Source organism: Pteronotus mesoamericanus, unplaced genomic scaffold (genome assembly GCF_021234165.1).
Source record: "Pteronotus mesoamericanus isolate MK-2021 breed Mesoamerican mustached bat unplaced genomic scaffold, CSHL_Meso_final scaffold_1186, whole genome shotgun sequence".
NCBI classification, from domain to species: domain Eukaryota; kingdom Metazoa; phylum Chordata; class Mammalia; order Chiroptera; family Mormoopidae; genus Pteronotus; species Pteronotus mesoamericanus.
The window spans coordinates 10,042,405-10,054,790 of record NW_026555302.1 but is presented as its reverse complement, the minus strand read 5'-3'; the positions used below and the strand labels follow the sequence as shown (position 1 = coordinate 10,054,790).

The following is a 12,386-nucleotide window of genomic DNA, read 5'->3' as shown; positions in this document are numbered from 1 at the left end:
AGTTGGAGTGGCCTTGCCCGGGTGGTCCCACGGCCTGCCTCTCCACGCTCCTCCACCGCAAGGACAGGGGACCGGCGTCACATTACCATTGCCCTTCTTCGGTCTCAGGGGAAGGACCCAGCTCTCCGCGTGAACCTGGCCTTCTCGGATTCCCTCCCTCTCCCCCGCTCGGTCTGCCCCGTCAGCTGCGACTGGCGACTGGCCCGAAGAAGCCAGCTCTCTTGGAAGTGAGCGCAACCCAAGGGGGAATTAGTTTTGCCTAGAACCCACCGTCCCTTCCATGTCTCTTCCCCTCCCCAGCGAGTTCGCTGGGCCACCCCGCCAACGCCCCAGGAGTCCCCGCCTACCTGCTGAGCAGTCCGGGCCCTCGTAGCCCTCTTCACACAGGCAGAGCCCCTCCTGGCACTGTCCTCGCCCGCTGCAGGCGCTCGGGCACCGCCGCTGGCTGCAGTCCTCCCCGGCGTAGCCCTCCTGGCACAAGCAGGTCCCGTTGGCACATGCCCCCTTCCCCGAGCAGTCCCCGGGGCACCTCAGCTCGCTGCAGTCCTCGCCTGCGTAGGGCTCTTCGCAGACACACTCGCCGTCCACGCAGAGCCCCCGGGAGCTGCAGTCCGTGGGGCACCGGAGCTCGGAGCAGTCGTCGCCGCTGTACTCGCTGTCGCAGATGCACTGGCCGTCCACACACACCCCCCGGCTGGAGCAGCCCAGCGGGCACTGGGGCTCTGAGCAGTTCTTGCCGAACCAGCCTTCGTGGCAGATGCAGCCACAGGACTCGAAGCTGAAGTTGCCGTGGCCACTGCACTGAGGGACATAGTCCAGTTGCCCTGCAACGGTCAAGGAGAAGGTCAACGGGCAGCAGCGGCACCCCCTGGAAATGGTGCGTGGGGAGGGGTGGGCGGAGACCTCTTCTCACGCTCTGATCAGGCTTGGGTTGCTGAGAGTTAATCTCAACCTATATAATCGATTTCATCGTTATTTTCTCCCAATATGAGCTGTCGGTGCCGAGCACAGCGCTGGGGGCGAGGATGAGCGAGCCCAGGGCCCTCGCATGTATGTGGGGAGCTCACCTACAGTGTGTCTCGGCTTGTATTCCTGAGGAGGAGGCAGCCTTAGACAGGGACTCAGAAAAGTGACTTATTAGAAAGTTCCCCCTGGGAAAAACTGGTTGGGGAAAGGGGGAGTTGGGGGAGGGAAGGAGCCCGAGCCAGGTCCATGGTCAGGCAAAGTCCCAGGGCGGTAACCTGGGTTCAGGCTTGCAGAACATTCTGGTCCCGGGCAGGTCACACCTCACCGAGGGCCAAGGGCTGTCCCTGGGGGCTGCGAATGCTCTGGCTCTTCCAGTCTCTCCCTGGGCAGGCCGAGGAGGGTCCCACAGCCCGAGGACAGCCCCTGACAAAGGCGCCCAGGTGCTGGGGGGACGGAAGGGCACCCGAGGGCATGCAGGCTGAGCACTGCGCCCGCGATGCAGGGCAAGGTCGCGGGCACTGCAGACCCGCCCTGCTCCCTGCCTGTCCTGCCGTCCGACTGCTCATTCATGACACCTCAGGCTCCCCACAACCTCAGTCTCACTGAGCCGCTATTTGCTGTGATCTTTTTAGGATTCTGTGCATATCTCTACCCTAGCCCTCACCGCGCTGTGACTACAGCAGCTAATTTATCCGGCTAACATGAATCAAACAAACTTATTAAACAAACACAAACCCAGCACCTGCTTGACATCCTTCTCTGCACTGGCCTTGGGGATATGAAGTGCAGTAAGTTACATCCTGTTTAATTCTGTCACTTCAATCAGCCCCCACGCCCTGAAAGGATACAACACCGACACTGCCGAATACAGCTCCTGCCGGAGCTTTCTCCATGTCCGCCGGGGAGCCTGCTGGGAGGCTGGGTAAAAGCCACTCACAGAACTGCCCTGCTTCCCGGGCAGCAAGGAGCCCTTATCCACGGGCACCTGTGACTTCCCCGAACTCCGGGCTCCATAGAAAAACCAACCCGACAGCTCACCGAGTGGAGGCTGAACCACCGGACTTCCTTCCCTTCCGCAGGCTGTTTCCAGCTTTGGTTGGGAAGACGACAGGAGGTGAGAAAACCCACGATGCACATCACTACTCAGAGACCCCCTCTCGTCTGCGTGTGTCTCAGGATAAACGTGTCTGATAGTCCACTGGACACGCGGGCCGTGCCGGCCGCCACCTGTCCTCGTCCCTGTGAGAGCCTGGGGACCTTAAAAGGAAAAGCTTGAACCCGAGATGGTAAGATTCCTCTTCCTGTTAAGGAATGAATGGTCTGACTCTACGGCACCTTCTGGGTGACAGAAGATGTGCGGCCAAGGGGACAGACACAACTCCTGCTCACCGGAGGTCAGCTGACCATAGCTGGTGCTTGTGCATGGCTCACTGGACGCCGGGCTTTCATCCGAGTGGATCCTTTTATGTTCAGTGACTCCTGGCCATTCCTGTCTCTCACCATTTGTTGGCAAGGAAAGAAAAGCAGGGGTCATGGAACCTGCTCCAGTATTAAGCTATAAATAGCAGTCAGGATTTGAACTCGGGAGGCCTGGCTCTGAAGATGTAATGACTCCTATCAAAGAGGCATAGACAGTAGCTTATAAAAATTACTCGTCAGGGGGTGGGAGAGTGTGGGAGGGGGTGGGAGGGGGTGGGAGAGGCTGGAGGGACCTCTCCCGGGCATTCGGGGGGTGGCGGAATAAGCTCTGTGAAAGTGTGTGCATGTGTGAGCGGGTGTGTGCACGCGTGCGTGCTGGTGGGAGGGGGGCCAGAACTTCCATCTTGCTGGGGACCATGGGGACGGGTCCTTGGAGACCTGGATGACTATCATTTACTCAGATGGGAGAAAAGCTGCGACTGAGTGAACACACCTGCCTCCTCTAGTCCCTCAGATTAACATGGGGAAAGATCAGTTCAACAGCCTGTAAAAACCCACGGTGAATGAAGACAGACGTCAAATTCCCTGCCCACACCGAAGCTGCTGTGCGGACCCGGTATACCGCTGCCTGACGCATCCCCCCAACACCAGGTTAATGTATTTCACACGGGCTAAGCAGGCGGCGCTGAATCTCCAGGAAGGACTGCGTTCCATCTTAGTTAGAGGCGGTCTAACAGAGCTACAGACCGGGGCGCCTGTCCCCTCTGTGTGAACAGGGGACGGTTGGTTCCCCTCTCCTTTCCCGCCCGAGGCCCCCGCAGGTCCCCGGCCCTACCTGTGGCGGCACCTTCTTGGCAGCAGCTGCCGCACTGGTCCCGGAGCTCCGACACCTCCCGCTCCAGCATCTCGATGCGGCTCAGCAGCTCCTGCAGCACCTGGGCCGAGCCGGCGCACGGGCAGGTCTTTTTGGGGAGTTTGATCTTGTGGGTGAAGGTGACCTGGGTCTCCTGGTCGGAGGTCTGGCCCAGGTACTCGGCTGGTGCCTCGTCTTCCGCACTCACCTCCCTCTCGGCCGAGGCCTCCAGCCCCGAGGCGCACAGGCTGTCCAGGGGCACGTTGATGTTGTACACGTGGTTGAAGACCACGGGCGGCTCTTTGTCGGAGGCGTTGTAGGTGGCCATGCCTCCCTCTTCCTCCACCGCCTGTCTCTGCACCCTTTCTGTGGGCACCTCCAGCTGACACTCTGAGGGCTTGAGCATGGAGCCCAGAAGGATCAGGTTGACGCCAAGGAGCACGTTCTTCAGGACCACCGTTTCCCCGTCTGCCCCCATCCTCTCTGCAGAGCCCTGGGGTCAACGCCGGCCCGCAGCACACAGCATGGAGCTGTCGGGATCTGCAAGAGAAAAGGTTGAGATGGTCTCTGAACCTGCGCCTGCTGCCACGCTGGGTGCGTCCTGCCAAGCCACCGAGCAGGCCGTGGAAGACTTTCAAGGGGGAGGTGGGGAAAGGACAGGAGCTACCAGGTCCTAAAGGCCCAGAGCCTTATCCCCAAGAGGGATGGGTCCCTGACACACACACTGCTCCTGCTGAAGAACATTCTGATTTCTCAAAGGCTTATTGGGATGTATGTGTCTGGCCTCTTGGTGGTGAGTGGGCCCAGCAAAAGAGAACCTGAGAGGCCAGGGGCCCCGGGACTCTGTGGGGAGGACATTTCTCCATAAAAACCTCAGAGCTCCCTTCCGCTTCCGGTGAGAACTGGGGTGCAGCCAACACGGAGCCCCCGGTGGGCACACCCGCACAGCTCCCCAGACAGTCATGAAGGGGCCCCACCAGCCACTTTGGAATAACTCGTTAACTGCTCCGAGCTCACCTCTTCAATACAAATTGACTTTGGAGTAACCAACCAGGCAGATAATATAGTTCCAGGTAATTGTGGTTGTTAATAACCCTTGGGCACATTTGTGATGATCTGGGACTGTGTGAGCTGAACTTTCTTTTAATCTTCTCATTAGTATAGTCTCAGTGCTTTGTGATCACAGGGGTCCTTTCTTCTGAAGTCCTGTTTAAATTGCTCAAATAATAAATTAGCCCCTCTGCTGGTTACCTCGTCACAGAGAACTGCAGAGAACAATGCATTTACTGTAATGCAAATCCACTGTACAGAAATTATATTTCTTTTTTATTTCCCACATAAAAGAGAAAAGAGGCTTACAAACTTTGGTTCTAAAGGTGGTGTAAAAGCTACTGAGAAGATGAAGGACTAGGAAAGGATGAAGTGAGAGCAACTATGAGTCCAAGAACAAGACAATAAATGGAATTAATGTGTACTGAATGTGTACTGGGTACAGACTGCACTGTGCCCTCGTGTGTGACCTTAACTGACTCTCAGAACAACCCTACGATGGACGTTATGATCATTCCTGTCTTTTGGCAGCAGAGGAAATTCTGCCTAGAGAGATCAAGGTTTGAGTGCAAAGGTTAAGAGCCAGACTCTGGAGTCAGACTGCCTGGGTTCAAACCAAGCTCCTTTGCTTTGCTTTCTAGCTGTGAGTAGATCATTTAACCTCCCTGGGCCTCAGTTTCTCCATCTATAAGGTGGGGATAATACCTTATGGAATTGTAGCGATTACTGAGTTGGTACCGGTGTAATAGTTCGAACCTGACATTCAGTAAAACAAATAAGTACGGTTTGCAGACAAGTAGAGTAACTGTTCTGGTTCTTGTCCTGTCCAGATCAGATACAGCCTCGAAACCACTGTCAGGACTTAACATTTCACTGTGGATATATGGCCACTGCTCACAGATACATCCACAGACCAAATATTTATCATGGCCTAGTCCCTGTCCTTGAGAAACTATCAGTCTCATGGGGGAGCTGGCAACACAAATTAATATAATGGCAATGCCGTGTGATCATTACCATGACCAACAAGAACACAAAACGTCCCGGGAGGGCTGGAGTGACATAAACTGCTGCACCGGGAACAACAGGGACATCGACTCGGAGGGCTGGGCTGACCATCAGTGCCACTGGTCTGGTGTGACTGGCCTGGCTTCCTGACACGTGTTGGGACTATACCGTGCAGGACAAGATACCATCCATCACAGATACCAACAGCTGACTGGGCATTTACCAGACACCAAGAAAAGTGTTTTCCTTAAATTATTTCATTTGTTCCTGGCAACATCCACATAAAAGAGGGAGGAGTGATATTTAGGAGTCAAGATATTTAGTAACTGGTGTGGCTTAGGCAACAACAAATCAGATGAGGCATCAACCAATCAGACCAGCTGTAAACAACCTAAGCAACCAGCAGGGCTCCACGGTGATTTCACTGTGATGGTAGGTTCCCTTCTAATTTCCTTTGTTTGAGATGAGGACAGTGAGCTTCTGGAAAGGCCAAGAAATTTAACCAACACTGGACAGCTGAGCACAGGAGCCAAGACTGAGCCCAGTGTAGTTAACCATGGTCTGTACTCTTAAAATTTTTTTTTTTTTTTTTTTTTTTGCAAAATTGATTTTAGAGAGAGGGGAAGGGAGGGAGAAAGAATGGGAGAGAAACATGGACGTAAGACATAAAGATCAACTGGTTGACTTCCACATGCCCCAACTAGGGACTGAATCCACAACCCAGGCTTGTGCCCTGACCAGGAATCCAACCTGCAACCTTAACGTTTGTGGACGACACTCCAACCCACTGAGCCACACCAGTCAGGGCGGTCTGTACTCTTGACTGCGGTTTCTCCGCCACCTTTAATTACTGGCCACACACCATCCTCATGAAAAAGACTTATAAATCAACCCTCTTACAAATCAACATGTTCCTCTCCCGGGATCAGATCTAGGGCTTCCTGACAGTGATGGCTTTTAGCGGAATGTTTTCTCTACCAATCCTGTCTACCACCTGGGGAACTGCTTCAGTCTCTCCGCCTGGAGGCAAGGCGGGTCTGACGGTGCCCAGCCTCCACTGTGTCGGGGAAGCCAGAGCAATTCTAAACCAGACAAACCATGAGCCTGGAGGGGGCCGGAGACGCGTCTGAAACTCACCCCTCCCCACCGAGCCAGCAGTTGTAGGAAACCAGGGCTGGCGGCAGCAACCTCTGGCTTTACTCACTTCTCTGAGCTCCCCGTGATGTGTCCCCACCAGGCCCCGTCACCAGCCACTGTTAATCACACCACAGGCCTTCCTGCTTCTCTCTTGTGTCTGGACATTTGGTTTAGGTGATTTTCTGTGCAGACAGCGAGAGAGAAGGTAGGATGAACAGCGTGAGGGGCTTCATTTTTCTCACTCCTTCCGAAGCCTGCTGAAGGCGAAATAGAACTAACGTTTATTAATGCCTACTTAATAAACTTGCCTTCGGTTCTGCTAAGCTCATGTCACTTAGTAATTATTTCAAAGTGGCTTTTCTTTCTCGTGTCCCTGAAAGCTTCCCTTTCTGGCTCCGTCTTCTACCTCTCCCTCCTATTCCTCCATGTTGCTAAGAACGCTGGCCGTCCCACGGGCGTCTTCCTGCGGCACTTCCCAGCAATGCTGTGGGCAGGCTTTCGCGGCCTCCCCTGAGGAAGGCCTGGTCTAACCCCATGGCATACCCACCATGGGGTGCTGCATTAAAGCACCTGGCTTTAGTTGGGGGGGGGGTGGTGTCTGCATCTCTATGCTAAATGCAGAATCTGTCACTGAAAGCAACTTAGGCGGCTGGAGGGGACCAGCAGAACCGCCTCCCCTCCCTCCACTGCCTTCCTCTCTGGAAGCATCTCCCAACTAGTAAGACTCCAGGACAAAAAGCCGATGGGCCAGCGGAGAGGAAGTGGTGACAAGAGAAGGGAAAGGGGGGCCCGTCAGAGAAGATGGAGGGGAAAGCGGCAGAGCGCCCGGCTGGCGAGGGGAACAGGCGAGAGTTCCTTAGGTGGAGTGAGAAAATATAAACCCAAGGGGCAGATAACATACCCAGGGTCCAATGATACGCTAACAGTGGCGAGCAAGACAGATCGCTATTGACACCAGAAATGAGAGTGCAAGGGAGTCGCAGTAATTCGATAGATTGATACTCAAGAAACCCGCACAGTGCCATCGATTCATTTCCTGCAGTCCAGCTTCCTTATCGATATGATTATCGTGGCTGCGCCGAGGGGTCTCCGGGGAGTTGGTAAGAGGCAGGAGGATGGCAGGGCGGTCCTGCGGGCCAGGGTGGTGCGCTGTCACTGAGGGTGCACCCCTCTCCAGGAAGTCTCCCCAGCCCGGCTGAAGCTCCCGCCCCAGCTGCTGTCGTCTGTGCCCGGCCTTCCTTTCCCTTGCCCCCATCCCCCTGTGCTCCCCTGGCTTTACCTCCTTGCATTGAAGATGTTGCTACCGTTATAGAAAAACACCGGCAGGCCCTCACCTTTGCACAGGCTGGAGGAGAAGGGAGAGGAGAGCTGGTCTCCAGAAGGCAGGCGTGGGGGGCGGGGAGGGGACGAAGAGGAAGAAGAAAGCCAGCGTTCACTCATGTCGAAGCCATGTCTATTTTTTCTCCTAGCGTCGGGGAGGGGATGGAAGAGACAAACATGGGCAGGGGGACCTCAGGGAAGAAAGAAGAGAAAAAAGTGTCTGTGCAGGTTGTCGGGCAGGCTGGGAGAGGCCATCTCTGGGGGGAGGCAGGGGGCAGCGTTCTGGATTTCTAGCCTCTGCCAACACGAGTCCCCGCGCTGTCCCTAGGGGTGATTTATAGACCAGGGCTATATCTGTGAAAAAAAAAATGACTTTTTTTTTTTAGTTAGAAATAGTTTAAAAATAGTTCTCCTCCCCGCCATTGGGATGCTCTGTCACTCGGAGAGAGAGTCATTATGAAAGACGAGGTTGTAATGCGATTACAGCGGCCCCATTGTGTCAGCGGAGGCGGCCCGGCTGCTGGCAGGACGCAGGCCGCTCTCTCCTTCAGCGCCTGGCCACACGGGGCCTGTCACGTCGCCGGACAGGACCCGAGGGCAGAGCTCTCCCTGCAGACGGGGCTGTCAGCAGGCCCGCAGCCGGTGGGGGGCGGCCGCCCGACGCTCTGGAACCGCGTTCCCTGCCGTCGCCCCGTTGGGATCAGCAGAGAGGGCCCTGGTGCGGAACCGGGTGGGCCGCCCAGGACCCCTGCGGCACTGTGCCGGTGCGGCCTGGAGAGACCGCAGTGGCCGGGCTCTGGCTTCTCTGGCAGGATCTGGGAGCACCCTGACTGGCCTGACCTCCCGGACAGCCCCTTGGATGCTGACCGAGGGGGGACACCAAGGGAGTGATAAAGTCCTGCGACTGGACGTGGATGTGAGGTCATCCGGGCTAGAACTCCCGCTTTACAAAACAACTGGCAAAGCAGGGCGGCTTTTACTGTTTGGGGGGCCGGGACCATTTCCTGTGGGGGGCTGAGGCCGGCAGTCTACTCCTACGTTGCCCCCCTGATTTTTGGTCAGCAGAGATCCCATTTAGGAGAGAATTTACCCACTTTTTATCGATGCCAGAGAATTCTTATCCTCTGTAGAGCGTTTGAGTAGATATAATTAAAAATCTATACTCCATTTAATCCTGAGACCTGTCGGTGGGATCGCTCCCATTTCACGGATGAGGCTCAAGGTGTGGGAACGACTCGCCCAGGCACACACAGCGAGTGAGAGGCAAGCTGCGCCCCGAGTCGCGCGCATCCCGGACTCTCAGTTCTGTCGCGGATGCCTCAGCCTCCCTCCCGCAGCGGTTCCCGGTTTCCGTCCTTAGCAAGGAGGTGGGATATAAATAATGAATTCCTAATTAGTCTCCAGCATTTCGGCCAGGGATTCTTCCCAGAGTCTGACGTTCACTGTCATGAATACCTATTTTTCATCTCTGTTTCTTGAGAACAGCACGTCCCCATTTGCTGTTCAGTTATTCTTCTTGAAGAGCCATCATATTACTTTTCATCTTTCTCTTCTGTACATTGACTAAAACTGCAAAAAAACATTCCCCTTTAAGAAAGATCGCCCGCCAGGCTGCGGCTCGAATCAATGGTTTCCATCTCCTGCCCGAGACGCTCTTGAAAACAGAAGGGGAAATTGGTTCAGAACATAAGTGGCCTCCGCCCTCATGGGCCTTATACTCTGGCTGAGAAAACCAGACTCCTACACCTAAGACCCAAGGAGAAAGCAAGGCGGTCCACTTTCATCATTACACGGACGATCATTCATTTTAGGTTTAAGAGGAGTGCCTGACTGTGAAGCAGAGTGAGAGTGGGAGCAGAAACTGGAGAGGCAGGGCTCTGCCCAGATGAAGGGGTGGAGTCGGAAGGGTGGGCAGGGCTGTGGGGTGCAGGTGGGGAGCGGGGCAAAGGGCACCGCATGAACAGAGTTAATTGGAGCCCCAAGGCCAAATGCAGGCAAGTTCTGCCTCTGAAGAAACCATCTTCAGTCTTTGCAAAGGCTCAAAATCAATTAAAACTAGATTATGAAAGTCATACTTGCGTGCCCAGTGTGTGCCTGTGCATAAGGGAGGTGGCTGTGTATTTTCAGTGCCCCTAGGGCTGGATGTCCTTGGACCAGTGGGATCTCGGAGGACAACGTGGGACCGTGCCAATTTAGAAACGTGGGCTCAGAACATCTAATTAATTGTACTTTTCAATGTAGAAATTGTTTTTCTTGATTTCCAGGGTATTGAAACCCTTTGGAAACAAACACATCTCAGGAATAGTCACCTTTAAAAATTATACTCGCCCACACAGAGAACACCAGCTAATTCATCTGCTCTAAAAATACCTAATGACAGATTCAAATATCAGATTCATGCTGTTTTCAATTACATGACATAACTCTATTGGAGTTGATCCTTCCAGCAGAAACAGAATAATTGCTTTCATATTGGATATCCATTCATTTCTTCTGAGGGCTCGTATGTTGGAGGTGACAGCTTATGAACGTTCAGCTCTAGAGGTCTAAAGGAGTTACTTACTTCATCGTATAAATTATGTCTTTTAGAGCATGAAATAGCACCCCCCTGACCTGAAGACTCCACACAGGTGCAAGAAACATAATTATCTTCTGCCTGAAATGTGAGGACCCTCTGAGAGTCCTGCTGCAAAGAGCACAACTTGCTTCATTAAATTCAGTCGCACGCTGACAGCATGCCAGGACCTGGGCCGGGTCTCATGGAGACATCGGGGCGGGCACGGGGACTCCCAGGTCGCTCCCAGGACCATCTGGAGGCAGGCGTCCCATAAGGAGAACACACAGCAGGCCGGGAGGAGCCCCGGGTCAGGGGTGTGGGCAAATTCTGGGAGCCGTGCGGAAGGAAGTATTTCAACTCGAAGACTCTCGAGAGGCAGCTCTGTGGAAAGGGTGGCCTGGGGGTGTCCACGTCGTGTTCACAGGTGACAGGCACCGAGATGTCCGAGAGGCTTTGCTGGCCTCTTTAGAAATGGGCCCTGGGTTCTGTGGCTGCTTGGACCACCAGGGTTTTTAAAGCAGCGCACGGCATTGGGATTAGGAAGCCCTTTGACATCTGTGGCTGCGATCGGCCCCAAAGATGAATTCTCATCCGAGAAATGTAAAAGTTGGTTTTGCTTGTCATTAATCTTATTTTGCAGTGATGTCGTCGCTAAGGCCCAGATTAGTCTTCCTCATGACTTTAGAGAGTGATTTTACCAGCATACATAATTTGTTAAATTCACTCTCTCCCTTTCTGTCTTGACAAAATGCATTTTGCTCTCCATTAAGTTATACAGCATCATCTTTGTTCATTATTGTTTAGAGGGGGCTCCAGTGAAATTCAAATGTGGTTTTATTAACTGCGAAATCCAGGAGATGTGTTGTAAAATATTGGACGTTTAAATGTTTTCAATCTGAATAAAGACAAGAATTGACTCTTTAGTTACAAGCAGCTGTCTTTCTGAAACACGAAGAAGACAGTCTCCGAGCAGAGCCGGTCGCCGAGGCTCTGGTAAGCCAAGCACGCCCCACGGGTCCCCGAAGCCCCGCTGCGGTTCATACAGGGTGTGAAGCAACCCACTGGGGACTGCAGAACGCCTTGGGTGGGCTGGGCTTATACGTGAAGTAACCTGTGTGCAGGGCCCTGCTCTCTGATGGGAACTGGCCCCTCCCCAACCTCCTTCCTCCCCCAGCCCCCATGTGCACTGCTCTGCCGACTTCCCTCTCTGCACACAAACCTCTGGAGTTCTTCCTTCTGCCCCCCAGGCTCTCTTTCTACCCTTCTCCTCCCAATCTCTCTCCCCAGGGGCTCTCTTACCCTGGAGCTTCCCACTGAGCAATCCAGAGCTGAAGCTCCAGCCTGCAGGACAATGGAGCCCGGGCTTCCCCCTGCAGGGGGGTGCCCAGGGCCGGCCGTGTCCCTCTGTGGAAGGGCCCTGCTCCCTCAAGATGACCTTCTCTGCACGGCTGACTCTCTGCCAACTCCCCTCACCTCCTTTGGGGCACGGGGACAATAAGAGCTCAGACGGCCTGGGTCCTGTGTGCTTACTGATGGACCGGGGTGTCCAGTGCCATCCCTGTTGGTGCACTGGGGACCTCGCTTCCTGGAGGGGCTACTTACCCAGGCCTTCCTCCTGCCCCCTACTCTGCCTAAAACTCACCTGTCCCCTGTGCCTCATTCCCTGAGCATCAAATGCCAGAGCAACACAAGATAACAGTATTGGCAATAAATTAAGACCTTCTGAAAACCTATTTGGAAACAGGTAGGCCTCAAGCCATAAATAACAGTGACATTTTCATTTTAACAACAGCCTTCAGCTAACCTAACAGTGGACATGGTTCAGTGTGATTTCATGCTGTCGCAGAAAAGAAGATTCATTGCCCGCGAAAACATTCCACACTTTCCCCTGCATTGATCTTTCTACCTTTCCCCTTTAGAGAAGCCCCACAACGAGGCAGAGTGACAGGCTCCTGACATTTGCAGACTTGTTGCAGGTTCAGGATGCTTCCCTGCACTTCATCTCAGCTGAGCTTCCTACGGGTGTCGTCAGGAATGGAAGGCGGGTTTGTTGCCGGACTCCGCGGAGGAGTGCGC

General features: G+C 54.2%; 1 protein-coding gene across 1 annotated transcript in view; it reads right to left on the bottom strand.

Annotated features, from left to right (window-relative positions):
* The window catches only part of TNR (tenascin R), a 63,864-nt gene extending 60,148 nt beyond the window's left edge, over window positions 1-3,716 (bottom strand). The window contains exons 1-2 of the mRNA XM_054587553.1: window positions 3,221-3,716; window positions 348-824 (exon numbers count right to left, since the gene is read on the bottom strand). Of these exons, the coding sequence (XP_054443528.1) occupies window positions 348-824; window positions 3,221-3,716 (973 nt within the window). The remainder of the gene's footprint in view (window positions 1-347; window positions 825-3,220) is intronic.
* Window positions 3,717-12,386: the final 8,670 nt, after the last annotated feature.